Raw genomic sequence first — 16,406 nt, 5'->3', positions numbered from 1 at the left:
CTTGACAGAACACATCTGTTCGGTTTTAGACTGACTGACAGATGGTGCTTGTATTGTCGAGTGTGGCACGGATGGGGGCAGCTGCCACTCCAAGCTCTGAGAGATCTGACAGCTCTGGAAAGACATTGGCAGTGCCTCTCATTGCATTTGGAACGGCATTTTGGAGCAGACATTGACCACAAACCCTGCAGCAAAATGCACCACTTTCTGAGTCAAGAGCGTGCTGGCCGTTTCCAAGATGGCGGAGCTATTGTTGCACGTAGACATGATCTTCTTGGGCTCGTTGGTTTTTCAAGATGGGTGGGATTTGTGAAAGGGCAGACTGCCTACTGTTAGGAGTAGCTGACAGGGCAGCCATCTTCAAACATCTTCTTAATATCTTAAAAAGCACTGTAATAACACAAATCTCCTGTCAGATTTGGATTGAATCTTGAAGTTCAAGGAAATCATAAAGTAACATTTTTCCTGATAATTAACTGAAAAGAATCATAAAAATGAAGTGTGGCTAGACTAGTATAAGGTATAAAAAGCACAATGAGGTGAATCAGAAGTTAAAGGGTATGTAATGTCAAATGAGGTGTTGTTAGTCATTGTCTATGTTGTTTTTCGTTTTGTTTATGTTCTGTGTAAATGGTTTTGTAATAAAGAATGTTTTTAAAATACAGTACATAAAAATAAACAATTGCTGGCAGGCCTTGTCACACCTGTACTCAGAGATCTACTATGGTTGCTGATTTGCTACTGGGCCGAGTTCAAGGAGTTACTATTAGTATTCCAAGCCCATAAGAACTTGGGACCAGTTTACCTGCAAGATCTCCTTACCCGACATTCCTGCTTCAGTCAGCGGAATTGGCACTTTTACAGCTGCCACGTAATACCTTCATTGCATTTATAAGAATGTAATGGTGACAGCAGTCACGAAATTAAAAGACGCCTGCTTCTTGGGAGAAAAGCAATGACAAACCTAGACAGCATCTTAAAAAGCAGAGATATCACCTTGCCAACAAAGGTCCGTATAGTTAAAGCTATGGTTCTCCCAGTAGTGATGTATGGAAGTGAGAGCTGGACCATAAAGAAGGCTGATCGCCAAAGAATGGATGCTTTTGAATTCTGGTGCTGGAGGAGACTCTTGAGAGTCTCATGGACTGCAAGAAGATCCAACCTCTCCATTCTGAAGGAAATCAGCCCTGAGTGCTCACTGGAAGGACAGATCGTGAAGCTGAGGCTCCAAGACTTTGGCCACCTCATGAGAAGAGAAGACTCCCTGGAGAAGACCCTGATGTTGGGAAAGATGGAGGGCACAAGGAGAAGGGAATGACGGCAGAGGACGAGATGGTGGGACAGTGTTCTTGAAGCTACCAGCATGAGTTTGACCAAACTGCGGGAGGCAGTGGAAGACAGGAGTGCCTGGTGTGCTCTGGTCCAGGGGGTCACGAAGAGGCGGACACGACTAAACGACTAAACAACAACAACAACAATCTTTAGTGTGGCAGCACTGGAACTTTGGAACTCCCTGCCTCATGATATCAGGCAGGCGCCTTCACTTTATTCTTTTTGGCGGACAAACATAATCCAGATGCTTAGAAAGTTTCTATGTGTTTTAATTTCTTTTAGTCTGTTCTATCACGTTTTTATTATTTGTAAGTTTTGAATTGTGGCTCTAAATTTTTTAGTGGCAATTTTATTTTCTCTTTTTTGTAAACTGCTTTGAAGTTTCCCCTCCACAATTCATCAGCATATAATTTCATGAAATAAATAAGAAACCTCATGCCTGCCCCTGCCTGCCATCTCCTTCTGTTCTTTTCCTTCCCTTGTCTAGCTGAGATATTAAAAATAGGCAGGATATTGGCTGAAGTGCACAGATTCTACTTGGATGCTGTGAAAATGGCTTTCATCTCTGTTGGAAAATAAATGGGTGGGTTTTTTTGTTTTTTACAGTTTCCGAAACCTGTTCCCTAAGATTATTGTGTGTGCTTAAATATGTGGTGATTTGCAGACAGTGTTCTTCAACATCTCTAGAAAACAGACAATTAGATGCAGATGAGAGGTTTAGCAGAAATGTTTGAACATCTATGGCTAGCAACAAATACTAGTTTGAATATCATTATTGCTGTGCTTCTTATTTTATTGCTTTTTATGATGGGGTTTCACAATTGAATTATATAGGTACATTGATATTTGCATTGTGACTTGTTTACCATCTTGACTTCCTGAGGATATACCATATTTTTCGCTCCATAAGACGCACCTGACCATAAGACGCACCTAGTTTTTAGAGGAGGAAAACAAGAAAAAAATTATACTGAACGAAACAGTGGATGTATGATTTTTGTGGTTCGTGCTGTAGCCATGGACATGATATGTCATTTGACAGTGAGTTTGGGGTAGCCCAATGCAAAAATCCTCAGGATCCGTGCTTTGTAACCACGTTTTTACGCCATTGCAGCCCCACGAAACAGTGGATGTGTGATTTTTTTTGGTGCAGGCAGTAGCCATGGACATGCTATGTGATCTGATGGTGAATTTGGGGTGACCCAATGCAAAAATCCTGAGGATCCATGGGCTTTTACCTCCCCCCTCCCAGGCAGCCTCTTTATCGCTAGCATCCCTTATCTCCCTCCTGGTCGCTTGCTGATCAGCTGCTCAGCAGCTTCGTTTAAACACCCCCTTCCCTCTTGTTTGCCTTAGCGTCTTTTCCTTAGCTGGAGCAGTTTTTTGCTCTTCCTCTTCTTCTAATTTCTCTCATTGCTTGTTTTAGTATTCCTGTCTCCTCTCTGTGCAAGTTTGTTGTCTTTACCTCCCCGCTCCCAGGCAGCCTCCTTTATCGCTAGCGTCCCTTATCTCCCTCCCGATCACTTGCCGATCAGCTGCTCAGCGGCTTTGTTTCAACACCCCCTTCCCTCTTTCTAAAGGGGGAAAAAAAAAAAAGCACGATCTGCTTTTTGCCCCTGGGCAATTCGGCTCCAGGGACCACTCATTCGCTCCATAAGACATACAGACATTTCCCCTTAATTTTTAGGAGGAAAAAAGTGTGTCTTATGGAGCGAAAAATATGGTAGGTGGAATATAAAGGCTGGACTCAACTCAGTCCACAATGAATATAGTTTGCCTCCAGGGTTGGAGGCAGCAAGGCTTCTGAACATCAGTTGCTAGAAGTCACAGTGTAAGAGAGTTGCTCTTGTGCTCTAATCCTGCTTGCAGGTTTCCCAGGGGCATCTGGTTGGCCATCAAGAGAACAGGTTGCTGGACTAGATCCGGCAGGCATATCCTCAAACATTTCCCCTGCCCATCTCACTGGGTTGCCCAAGACTCTCTGGGCAGCTTCCAACACATATGAGAACATAATAAAACATTTAAAAAACTTCCCTCTTCAGGATTGCCTTCAGACAGCTTGGGAGTCAGATAACTGCATACCTCCCAATATTTCTCCAATGAAAATTGCTGTTGTTTAGTCGTTTAGTCGTGTCCGACTCTTCGTGACCCCCTGGACCAGAGCACGCCAGACACTCCTGTCTTCCACTGCCTCCCGCAGTTTGGTTAAACTCATGCGGGTAGCTTTGAGAACACTGTCCAAGCATCTCGTCCTCTATCGTCCCCTTCTCCTTGTGCCTTCCATCTTTCCCAACATCAGGGTATTTTCCGGGGAGTCTTCTCTTCTCATGAGGTGGCCAAAGTCTTGGAGCCTCAGCTTCACGATCTGTCCTTCCAGTGAGCACTCAGGGCTGATTTCCTTCAGAATGGAGAGGTTGGATCTTCTTGCAGTCCATGGGACTCTCCAGAGTCTCCTCCAGCACCAGAATTCAAAAGCATCCATTCTTCGGCGATCAGCCTTCTTTATGGTGAAAATAGGGACGTCCTATTTTCAATGAAAATAGGGAAATCCTAAGGAAAAGCAGGACATTCTTGGGTGAAATCAGAAAGCGGGACAGCTTCTGTAAATCTGGGACAGTCCCTGGAAAATAGGGACACCTGGAGGGTCTGCCAGCAGGTTCTTCATATGGTTGCATACCACCCCAATCTCTGAGCAGTGCGAGATTCCAGGAGTTACAGGTGCTCAGCCAGAGTTTGTGTTTCCTTTTGGGAATAAGTCACAGTGAGATCGTGGGGTCTTCACAATATATATGGTTTATTTACACCTATATAGAACCTGGAGGGGACACAACTAGGGCTGGGCGATGCCTGGTTTTCAACATTGTGATATATCATCGGCTAAACAGCACAATAGATCAATATATCACAATGTCTGAAATAAGGATGGACCTAATGGGGTAATGTCCTGGCAACTGCTACTACTTAGGGGTCTAAAAGTGATATGTGTTCACATATTTTTACAACCGTCATTTAATATTCCAGGGCACTAGGGGCAGCAGGAATCACGAGAGAAGTGATTTAGGGCTTCACAGTTTTCCCCGCATCACACTTTGTTACACAGCATGTGAACACATCATGATGTATCGCCATGTTGAATATTACGAAACCATTATCATGGGATTGGACGATATATCGAGACATTGTCCAGTCCTGGTGACAACATCAACGCCCCCCCCCCCCAAAGGTCCTCCTTCTCCCATAGCGACAGGCTATGCAGCAGTAAGCTAGAAACAGATTTGAACATACAGCAACATGTCTACATGTCTAGGCAGGTTTGTCTAAGCAAAAACATTTCCAGCAGGTGCCGAAAACAGTACAGTGAAGTTGCCGGCCTGATATCAATAGGCAGGGAGTTCCGAAGTCTAGGTCCTGCCATGCTAAGAGATCAATTTCTTACAAATGTAAATCGGTGTTTTGTGACACTTGTGACAGTGCCAGTTCCTCAGATCAAAGCAGAAGTGGAATAAATAATAATAATAATAATAATAATAATAATAATAATAATAATAATTTATTATCTATACCCTGCCCATCTGGCTGGGCTTCCACAGCCACTCTGGGCAGCTTCCAACAAAATATTAAAATACCATAATGCATCAAACATTAAAAGCTTCCCTAAACAGGGTAAAACCTCAGCGCCTAGGACTTGCCGATCATCAGGTCGGCAGTTCGAATCCCCGCGGCGGGGTGCGCTCCCGTTGCTTGGTCCCAGCTCCTGCCCACCTAGCAGTTTGAAAGCACCCCTGGGTGCAAGTAGATAAATAGGGACCGCTTACTAGCGGGAAGGTAAACGGTGTTTCCGTGTGCTGCGCTGGCTCGCCAGATGCAGCTTGTCACGCTGGCCACGTGACCCGGAAGTGTCTGTGGACAGCACTGGCCGCCGGCCTCTTAAGTGAGATGGGCGCACAACCCTAGAGTCGGACACGACTGGCCCGTACGGGCAGGGGTACCTTTACCTTTTAAACAGGGTTGTCTTATACAGAGCAAGGTGTTCTCAAGGTAAACTGGCCCCAAGTTGTTAAGGGTTTTGTATACTAATTGTAGCCCCTTGAACCTTGACCGGTTTCAATGGTTCATGAAACACCAGAGTCTCTCTTTTTCTGTGTCTTCAGAAAGCAGCCCTCGCTCCGCAACACAAATGGGCATGCTAAAGTAACAATCTGTTTTGATGCTTGCTCAGATCAGGTGGACCAAAACAGCAGGAAGTGCCTCTGACCGGTTTCAAGACTCCAGCGTCTTCAACGAGACGTTGAGGATTGCCAACATCCAGCGACATCAAGGGGGCCGCTACTACTGCAAGGCGGAGAATGGCTTGGGCTCGCCAGCGATCAAATCGATCAGGGTCGACGTGTACTGTAAGTACCTGCTTCTGGAAGCCCCAGAGCTGTTCTTTTCTCTGTTGTGGTTGAGCATCAAAGTGGCATGGCTGGGAGCCTGGAGGGAAGAGAGGGGTTGACCAGGCAGGAGGCCAGGCAGGTGGCCAGCAGAGTTTGCTAGCGTTTGAACGCAACAATTTATTTTGTCCAAATATTTTATTGTTTCCACTTATTTATACGAGAAGCAACAACCAATATTCAACAATCCCACGCCCAACAAGAGCACTAAATGTTTATTTTATTGCATTTCACTGGTTCTAGACAAAGGTCTTGTTCCATAAGTTGCCATGTGTTGGTGAGCACCAATAAACATGTTCTGCTAATGTTGCATATGTAATAAAATTGTAGATTGAAAAGTAGTGGTTTTCTCGTTTATTCCACTCTCTCGGACATGGTCTGTAGGTTTGTCTAGTAATGTTGCATCCAGAGTTGTGAGGTCCAGATCTCAAACAGGTCTGCATTTAGGGAATTCCAGTCCCTTGCAATAGTATACTGTGCTGTAGCCATTTGGTGAATAATGAGATCTTTGTGGGAAAGTTGTTCAGCAGTTTCTGAATAATATGATAGAAGTGCTATTTTAGGAACCAAAGGGAGGTCTTGGTTTGTGATAAGGCCTGCTTCATGAAAGACCCATTTCCCCCAAACAGAAAGACTTTGGGGCATTGCCACCACATGTGGATAAGTGAGCCAATGGCCTTACTATTTTGTCAACACATAGCTGATACACTTTTAGTCATTTCACCAAACAATCATGGGTCTATATACCATTTGTGCATAACTTTGAGTGCATTTTCATATCACAGTTCATAGAAACGTAGAATCATAGAACTGTCGAGCTAAAAGGCACCCCGAGGGTCATCTAGTCCAACCCCCTACAATGCAGGAATCTCAGATATGGGGAACTAGCTATCCTGGAAGCAAATGTATTCCACCCTTTTGGCCTGCGTTGCACAGGGCTGCGCTAGATTACTCTTTGGATTATTTGCAACTCTACAGTTCTGATGCTATGATCTTCTGCAGCTTTAAGTCACACACAGCATGAGGAAAGTCATAGGAAAGACATTCAGTATAAGGCAGATATATAAGATCTCAGCATGCGCAAAGCATTTGCCGGTATCTCTTCTCTCTCTCTACCCGAGGGTGCTGATGGGGAACGTTTTATACTTTCCCTGGAAAGGAAATTTGACCTAGTGGCGGGTGAATTATCTACATTGTATAAAGCAAAATCAGCTTGGGGGGGGGGGGGGGGAAATGGTCGTCTTATCTTTTAAAAGAAGGAATTCTAGTCATGGTTCTGTTCTCCGCTCAGAAAAGAAGTTGACTAGCTTTTGAACAAAAGGAGTCTTAACAGATGCATGGTGAGTGTGTTTTCTTAATCTTCTTACGTGGCTGATCCTGGCAAACGCCCAAGGTCAGGAATCGCTTGGCATGGGGCAATGGTTATGAGCGAGGTCATCAGGACTGAGTTCTCGTGGAGAGAGCCATCCTGGGCTGGGACTGTACCGCTTTAGGCTGCAGGTGGTGACTTGCCAGACTGAAGGCTCCTCAATGCAAACAGAACATGCCTCCATGGCACAGATCCCGGATCCTGGTGGTGGGACAGGTGCGCTGAAGTACCAGGTGTGCAGCCTGGGAGTCATTTTAGACTCGCAGCTGTCCATGGAGGCGCAGGTCAATTCTGTGTCCAGGGCAGCTGTTTATCAGCTCCATCTGGTACGCAGGCTGAGACCCTACCTGCCCACGGACTGTCTCGCCAGAGTGGTGCATGCTTTGGTTATCTCCCGCTTGGACTACTGCAATGCGCTCTACCTAGGGCTGGCTTTGAAGGTGACCCGGAAACTACAACTAATCCAGAATGCAGCAGCAAGACTGGTGACTGGGAGTGGCCACCGAGACCATATAACACCAGTCTTGAAAGACCTACATTGGCTCCCAGGATGTCTTGCAGAGGGTAGTTTGTACATAGTACGTAGTTTTGTAGTAGTTTTATGTAGTTTTGTGGTAGATTTATGTAGTTTTATGTAGTTTTTCAATTTCATTGTTCCGCAAGGGGCAATGACAATAAAGATATAGTTACAGATAGGTAGCCGTGTTGGTCTGCCATAGTCAAAACAAAAACAAAAATCCTTCCAGTAGCACCTTAAAGAGCAACTAAGTTAGTTCTTGGTATGAGCTTTCGTGTGCATGCACACTTCTTCAGATACACTGAAACAGAAGTTGCCAGATCTTTCTATATAGTGAGAAGGTGGGGAGGGGTATTACTCAGAAGGGTGGTGGAAATGGGTGATTGGCAGATAGCTGTGATGAGCCTGTTGACGACTCTTAACGACTGCAATAGGTCTTACAGGAAAAAAGCAAGGGGTGAGAAGGTGAAAAATGGCTTTGTCATGTATAATGAGATAAGAATCCAATGTCTTTGTTCAGACCAGGTCTCTCCATGGTTTTAAGTTTGGTAATGAGTTGCAATTCAGCAGCTTCTCTTTCTAGTCTATTTCTGAAATTCCTTTGTAGTAAAACAGCTACTTTGAGATCTTGTATAGAATGTCCTGGGAGATTGAAGTGTTATCCTACTGGTTTCTCTGTCTTGTGATTCTTGATGTCAGATTTATGTCCGTTTATTCTTTGGCGTAAGGTTTGGCCTGTTTGTCCAATATAGAGAGCTGAAGGACACTGTTGGCATTTGATGGCATACACAATGTTAGACGATGAGCAATTAAATAGTCCCGAGATGGTATGTGTGATGTTGTTGGGGCCAGTAATGGTGTTGTCCGGGTGTATGTGGCAGCAAAGTTGGCATCTGGGTTTATTGCAGGCTCTGGTGCCAGTGTCCGTGTTAAGTCTGGTTGTAGTATTATTGTGGGTTAGGAGTTGTTTAAGATTGGGTGGCTGTCTGTAGGCAATGAAAGGTCTGGAAGGGACCACGAGGGTCATCTAGTCCAACCCCCTGCCATGCAGGACTCCTTTGCCCAACGTGGGGCTCAAACCCACAACCCTGAGAATAAGAGCTCCATGCTCTACTGGCTGATCTATCCCACCAGTCACAAGCAGGCAAAGTTCTATTTACTGAATTCCTATTTATAGAATGTCAAGCAATTCTATGGTTTTATTTTCCCAGGAGTTATGACCACCTCCCCTGCGTTTTGTCCATTACTGACCTGTGACTTATGTTCCAGCTTCCTGTCAGTCGGAACATAGATCGTTTCTCAAATTTATCCCAGAATTAGTGCACGGGCAGTTTGCAGCAAAAGTTCAGCCCCTTCGATTAATTTGCGTCCCTTTCCTGGCCTGGTTCGCCGATGAGCTCGGATGCTGAATAATAGCCGAGGCTCCTGGCGAGTGTCAGGGCAGATGGATGAAGCGTGTGATCACGCATAACATTACACCCTCTGAGATGCCTTGTTTGGCATGGCGTGTGCATCAGAAACCAGATCGTCTTTTTCAAAAATACAGAGGTGCAAAGAACAGGGGACTGAAATGTACCACACAGAGTGCGTGCATGGATGAAGATGCGCAAAATGAATAAATAAAAACTTTGCTGAAAACATAGGAATAGCTCTGCTGGATCAGACCAGAGGGGGCCCATCTAGTCCAGCATCTAGTTCTCATGGTGACCAACCAGACGCCAGTCAAAAACCAGCCAACAGGATCTGAGGACAAGAGCAACACTCCTCTCCTGTGGTTTCCAGCAACTAGTATTCAGAAACATGGCTGCCTTCGGTGGTGGAGACAGAGCAGAGCTACTACCATACTTAGCAGCCATCGCTGGCCCTCTCTCTCCTCCATGTAGTTGTCCAATCCCCTGTTAAAGCCATCTAGTTTGGTGGCCATCGCTGCCTCCTGTGGGAGGGAGTTTGCGATAGGAATTTTGAGGTCTTAAAGGTAAAGGTAAAGGGACCCCTGACCATTAGGTCCAGTCGTGGCCGACTCTGGGGTTGCGCCCCTCATCTCGCTTTATTGGCCGAGGGAGCTGGCGTACAGTTTCCGGGTCATGTGGCCAGCATGACTAAGCTGCTTCTGGCGAACCAGAGCAGTGCATGGAAACACCATCTACCTTCCTTAGGTAAAGGTAAAGGGACCCCTGACCATTAGGTCCAGTCGTGGCCGACTCTGGGGTTGCGGCGCTCATCTCGCTTTACTGGCCAAAGGAGCCGATGTTTGTCCGCAGACAGTTTTTCTGGGTCATGTGGCCAGCATGACTAAGCTGCTTCTGGCGAACCAGAGCAGCACATGGAAATGCCGTTTACCTTCCTACCTATTGATCTACTTGCACTTTGACGTGCTTTTGAACTGCTAGGTTGGCAGGAGCAGGGACCGAGCAACAGGAGCTCACCCCGTCGCGGGGATTCGAACCACCAACCTTCTGATCGGCAAGTCCTAGGCTCTGTGGTTTAACGCACAGCGCCGCCCACCCAAGTACACCAACCAAGCACATACATAGATCAGCACAGGAAGACCGGCCTGAAACCATTTTGATTCCCAAACTGACCAAATGTTTTCCCTGCAAGGAGGGGGGGGGGGTCAGGGAGCCTTCCCATTGTCTCAGGAATTGAGTAATCAGCATTTTAATGGGCGACAGACTATCAGGAAAGACAATCAGGAAAAGCAATCAGATAACCTGGCAAACAGGAAAAGCAACATTCAAATTTCTGTTTTAGACCACCTTTTCTGTGATGTAGGTATCTGGGGGGTGGTCTTAGGTTACACCACTTCTGTGATGGATGTATGATGTTTTGGGGGGTGGTCTTGAGCTCCAGGGCAGGGAATTTAAAAAGTCTATATAAGGCCTTGCGCACCATTGTTCTGGGTTCCTCCTCCCTCCTGCGTGTGGGGAGTGGGGACCCTGTTGCAACAGTTTAATAAAGATCAGGCTTACTAGCTGCTTTGCTTCTCAATATTCTCTGGCTGGCCTCTCTTATTTTCTCCTACCGATAGGGAACCCACTCTATATGGGCTCTTGGATACCCCATAAGGGAAAGGGCAGATTTTGTTTACAACAAGTTCCATAGTCCAACTCTGTACTGTGTAAAGAAGGACTTCCTTTTATGCATCCTGAATCTTCCAATGTTCAGCTTCAAGTTCTAGTCTTAGGAGAGAGAGAGAGGAAAACTTTTCTCTGTGTCATAAGAAAAAAAACCTGCTCCTTTTTCCTTTATCTAAGAGCTCATATAGAGCCCTTAAGTAGGTTCTCTGTCGTAAGAGAAGATAACAGAGGCCAACCAGAGAATATTGAGAAGCAAAACAGCTAGTAAGCCTGATCTTTATTGATCTGTTGCAACAGGGTCCTCACTCACCACGCACAGGAGGGAGGAAGAACCCAGAACATTGGTGTGCAAGCCCTTATATAGACTTTTGAAATTGCCCACCCTGTAGCCCAAGACAATCCCCCCAAAACACCATACATGCATCACAGAAAGAGGTGGTCCCCAGCAGAAATTTGAGTGTGTTGCTTCTCTCCTGTCTGCCAGGATACCTGATCATGCCTTATCTGATTGCCTTATTCCAAATAGAATTCCTCCCAAGAAAAGGGAAAAGTTGACAGCTATGCTTTGAGATGGTAAATAGTTCCTGAATCTCTTACGCATATTGAGAGTGTGCTCAGCTTAACCCATACTTGCCAGACTGTCTTTGCAGGGAGGGGTAAGCCCCTACAGTCCAAAGACAATTAAAAAGCTTTTCCCATTTCCTTCCTCATAGCAGGGAAATATTTGAGGTCCGTTTGGGAGAGTCAAAATGGCTTCAGGATTGTTCTCCCACTATTTCAGACACGTGGCTTATATGCTTATGTATGTGTTTGCCTTGTACATTTATGAACATTTATTTTATATATAAAAGACCTTAGAATTCCTATAACAACTGATATGGGGAGAAGTGTGGATGGGGGGGGGGGATTTTGCAGGCATCCTTATCTCCCATCACCCCACCTGTAACTATGATGACAGGGAGAAAGTCCTGGTTTGTTCCTTTCCGCCTCGCACAAATGCCTGCTTCCAACATCAGACTTGCAAGGAGTGAATCGCATTTGCATCCCAACAGCTTGCAAGATGAGGATGCAGGATGTTTACACGCCTTCACCCCACGCCAGGACAACTCTTTGCGGCTCCCGATTCTTTCCCAGGGCAGGGAGGGAGCGAGGCATCAAGCGATCTCCATGCAGAGCACACCGCTGACCCTTTCATCCAAAGGGCAAGCCGGTCTCCCTCCATTCCGATTGACAACTTGATTGGCAGCTCCTGCACCTCCACACCTAGCCTGCCTTTGACAGTTCTCTCCCTCCACAGGCCCCGGCGTAAAAAAAATGAAGCAAAAATTGAACACAGCAAGAATGATAACAAGACCTCCGGGAGGAAAGGGCAAATCTCGGCCAAATATTCCTACAAAGTGACTACAATTGCAGGACTTGCCAGGAGTGGGGGGTGCACATGCTTTTGTTTTTATTTTTAAACTTAGTAATAATAATAATAATTTTATTATTTATACCCTGCCCACCTGGCTGGGTTTCCCAAGCCGCTCTGGGCGGCTCCCAACAGAACACTAAAAACAGAATAAAACTTCAAACATTCAAACAAAAACTTCCCTAAACAGGGCTGCCATCAGATGTCTTCTAAAAGTCAGAAATAAAATTATATACTGCTTCTATAGCAACAGGGACCCTCCCAACAGTACATATTCCTTTTGCCCTGATGATGATGATGATTGTGATTAACATTTATATGCCACATTTTTCTCTAAAGAGCTTGAGGTCCTGCACATTGTTCTCCTCTTGTTGTTGTTTAGTCGTTTAGTCATGTCTGACTCTTTGTGACCCCCTGGACCAGAGCACGCCAGGCCCTCCTGTCTTCCACTGCCTCCCGCAGTTTGGTCAAACTCGTGTTTGTAGCTTCGAGAACACTGTCCCACCATCTCGTCCTCCGTCATTCCCTTCTCCTTGTGCCCTCCATCTTTCCCAACTTCAGGGTCTTTTCCAGGGAGTCTTCTCTTCTCATGAGGTGGCCAAAGTCTTGGAGCCTCAGCTTCAGGATCTGTCCTTCCAGTGAGCACTCAGGGCTGATTTCCTTCAGAATGGAGAGGTTGGATCTTCTTGCAGTCCATGGGACTCTCAAGAGTCTCCTCCAGCACCAGAATTCAAAAGCATCCATTCTTCGGCGACCAGCCTTCTTTCTGGTCCAGCTCTCACTTCCATACATCACTACTGGGGGAAAACAACCCTGTGAGGTCCATTAAGATGAGAGATGGTGAGTGGCCCAAGGCCAACTTGTGAGCTTCATGGCTGAATGGGGAGTTGACCCCGGTCTCTCAGGTCCTAGTCCAGCACTCCAACAATTAGCAGCCATCACCACTGTCTTCGTCACTTTAAATTTTCATTTGTCTTTTGAAAACTCTTTTAAAATAACTCTGCACTGCTTCAAAGATTGGAAAGCAGTCAAGTACCCCTATAAAAATAAATTCATTAGGACTCTCAGTCAATTAAATATGTATTTTTAGATGAATGACCATCTGCCTTTACCCAATTAATCCAACATCACAAAAAAAGATGCATTTTCCAAAATGGACGTGCATTCAACTGCCTAATGGTGGCCATGCCACCCAGGAGATCCCAGACAAAGAGACAGGAAAAGAAGAGCCATTCTGTTGTCTGGAGTGGTCACTTCCTGGTTTGCATGGAAAAACCCTTTTTTTAAATCATTTTTTAAAAATTGATTTTCCACATTAATCACAAAAAAGACAAAACAAAACACACAACAAAGAAAAACACATTACACTACAATAAACTAAACTAAACTAAACTAAACACAAAGGGAAATTATTACTTCAAATACCTAAATCTCTTTACATTGATAACTGACTTCCTTGAAACCCCTCTAACTGAATTTCATTATATCACCTGTATAACAGTTCTCTAAATTCATATTTCTAATAATAATGGGATGCAGCACCAGAAGTTGTTGAGGCAGCACCAAGTGTTGAAATTTTGCGCCTCTAACAACTTTGTAACCTCCCCTGCAACCCCCCCTACACCATGGGTTGGCAAACTAAGGTCCGCGGGCCGGATCAGGCCCAATTGCCTTCCAGAGCCAGCCCGCGGGCGTTCTGGGAATCCAGGCAACCCGCATAGCGCGCGCGATGGTTTTTGCAACTCAGCCAGGCTTGGAGGTCAAAAGTGAGGCAGGCAGCTGCTTGAGACAAGCCCCTTCTCTGTCCATCGTGCGCAGCAATCTTTTCTTCCGGGGTGGGGAAGAGGGAAAAGGAGCCACAGTTCGGATTTCCAGCATGGAACTGCCAGCGACTGACCTCAGGAAGGGCAGTTGTGGCGGCAGGGGCACGGAGGCGCCTCGGGAGCAATGCTCGCCGGTGTCTGTGGCAGCGGTGCTCCCTGCCAGAGGAAGCGGCGAGCGTCTGGGTGGCTGCACACCTAAACAGTTCTGCACTCTCCTGGGGAAGCTTTTCGTTAGCTACACGGTGCGAGCCATGGAAAGGTAAATAGCCGCTGCCACCTCGTCTTCCAAAGAGACAGCGTGGTGTAGTGGTTAAGAGTGGTGGACTCGTAATCTGGTGAACTGGGTTCTCTGGTCTAAACCACAGAGCATAGGGCTTGCCGAACAGAAGGTTGGCGGTTCGAATCCCCATGACGGGGTGAGCGCTGTTGCTCGGTCCCTGCTCCTGCCCTCCTAGCAGTTCAAAAGCACGTCAAAGTGCAAGTAGATAAATAGGTACCACTCCAGCAGGAAGGTAAACGGCATTTCCGTGCGCTGCTCTGGTTCGCCAGAAGCGGCTTAGTCATGCTGGCCACATGACCCAGAAGCTGTACGCAGGCTCCCTCTGCCAATAAGCAAGATGAGCGCCGCAACCCCAGAGTTGGTCACTACTGGACCTAATGGTCAGGGGTCCCTTTACCTTTCAAGTTTTTAAGCACAGTGCAGTCTAGATGAGGGACGCGGGTGGCGCTGTGGGTAAAAGCCTCAGTGCCTAGGACTTGCCGATCGAAAGGTCGGCGGTTCGAATCCCCGCGGCGGGGTGCGCTCCCGTCGTTCTGTCCCAGTGCCTGCCAACCTAGCAGTTCGAAAGCACCCCCGGGTGCAAGTAGATAAATAGTGACCGCTTACTGGCGTGAAGGTAAACGGTGTTTCCGTGTGCTGCGCTGGCTCGCCAGATGCAGCTTGTCACGCTGGCCACGTGACCCGGAAGTGTCTCCGGACAGCGCTGGCCCCCGGCCTCTTAAGTGAGATGGGCGCACAACCCTAGAGTCTGTCAAGACTGGCCCGTACGGGCAGGGGTACCTTTACCTTTACCTTTAGAGTCTAGATCTGGGACTACAAGGGAACTCTCTTCCTTCCCAGCTCTTCAGACTGAGGGTCCTGCATGATGTTGGAAGGAGAGCAGAGGCAGGAAAGGAGAGCAGCTGCTGGCATCTTGATTCACAACGATCCGCAACATCTCTGGCTCCCAGCCTCCTGCTCCTCAGAGAACCAATTACCACCATAACAAATAAAGGGTTGTAATACAGAGATGAGAGTCTCTCTCTCTCTCTCTCTCTCTCTCTCTCTCTCTTTCTCCCTTGTTCACCCCCCAAGCACAGAGAGGCATTTTCCTGAAATGCCAATATTATTAGCTTATATGTTCCCCCACCCCCATCCTGGGGAGAGCCACGCCTGAGATTTGTGCTCCCTTGCAGTGAGGGAGGTAGCAGGAGCTGCTGATTGCAAACCGAGCCCAGTCTCTGAAGGGGAATGCCTGGTTTAGCATTTCTCCAGCAACTAGCCCTCTTCTTGCAACGGCTTGCCAGCCTAGGTGCATCCTTCGCAACGTTCACTTCCCTGAACTGTCAGTGCAATGTCTGCAAAAAATAAAAAATAAATGCAGGTGTCGGTGAAGCAAATGTACAAAAATGCCTTAAATTGGGGAAATGCTTAGCAAAAAAATGTGCATTCACACTCTAATGCTGGTGCATTTTTAAGGGGATTAAAAAATAATAATGCATACTTACCTGGAAATATGAAGAACTGAATTTATGACCAGAAAAGGGAGAAACTGAAAGAATCTGCTGGTCTCTTTCCATTCTGCTCCTGCAATGAGCACCTGCCCCAGGAGATCTGAAGTAGGACGTTGCACAATTCAAGCATTTCCTGATTGCGTGTCGAGGTCCCCAAGCCACCCCTCAAATCACTCACAACCTTGTTTAAGGTTTTTGGCATAATTTTGGCCACAACTTTATTAAAATACATATTAGTGAGTGGTTGTTTAGGCATTGGTTAAGACTATCTGTCCCCCCCCCCCCGGCCTGGGGACAGAACTGACCCCAAACTCTCTCAGAAGCCAGTTAAGGGAAAGCAATATTGGGGAGCGAAGGAGCTGAGTCACAGGCCCTCACCGCTCACCCCCATTCTCCCCAGGGCTTGCCGGCCCTGGTCCCATCTAGGGATTCGGACGAAATCATGGCAAGCCCTTGGATTCCTTTAACGGAATTCCCTTCCGCAGCAGCATTGGAGGGGCAGGCCCAGCCTATCCTTACCCCTCCTCCAACCAATTGATAACCAATGCCTAACCACAACCTTACAGATTGTGACGAATTGCTACGCAGTAGGCAAAAACCAAATGGCACCAGCCAATCAGCCAGATGGACAAAATTCCTACCAGGCCCCTGCCCCCAAAGCAGGCGACCCC

At 46.7% G+C, this 16,406-nt stretch overlaps 2 protein-coding genes across 3 annotated transcripts in view; both read left to right on the top strand.

Annotated features, from left to right (window-relative positions):
* Nucleotides 1-16,406, top strand: part of MIS18BP1 (MIS18 binding protein 1) — a 641,434-nt gene that overhangs the window by 68,538 nt on the left and 556,490 nt on the right. The gene's annotated exons all lie outside the window — the stretch shown is intronic.
* The window catches only part of MDGA2 (MAM domain containing glycosylphosphatidylinositol anchor 2), a 402,177-nt gene that overhangs the window by 198,664 nt on the left and 187,107 nt on the right, over nucleotides 1-16,406 (top strand). For both annotated transcript variants that reach the window (XM_077925178.1, XM_028717480.2), the window contains exon 3: nucleotides 5,552-5,726. In XM_077925178.1, coding sequence (XP_077781304.1) covers nucleotides 5,552-5,726 — 175 coding nt within the window. The remainder of the gene's footprint in view (nucleotides 1-5,551; nucleotides 5,727-16,406) is intronic.

Source organism: Podarcis muralis, chromosome 1 (genome assembly GCF_964188315.1).
Source record: "Podarcis muralis chromosome 1, rPodMur119.hap1.1, whole genome shotgun sequence".
Taxonomy (NCBI): Eukaryota; Metazoa; Chordata; class Lepidosauria; order Squamata; family Lacertidae; genus Podarcis; species Podarcis muralis.
Note: the sequence above shows the minus strand (reverse complement) of the source record. Positions and strands in the feature narration are given on the sequence as shown.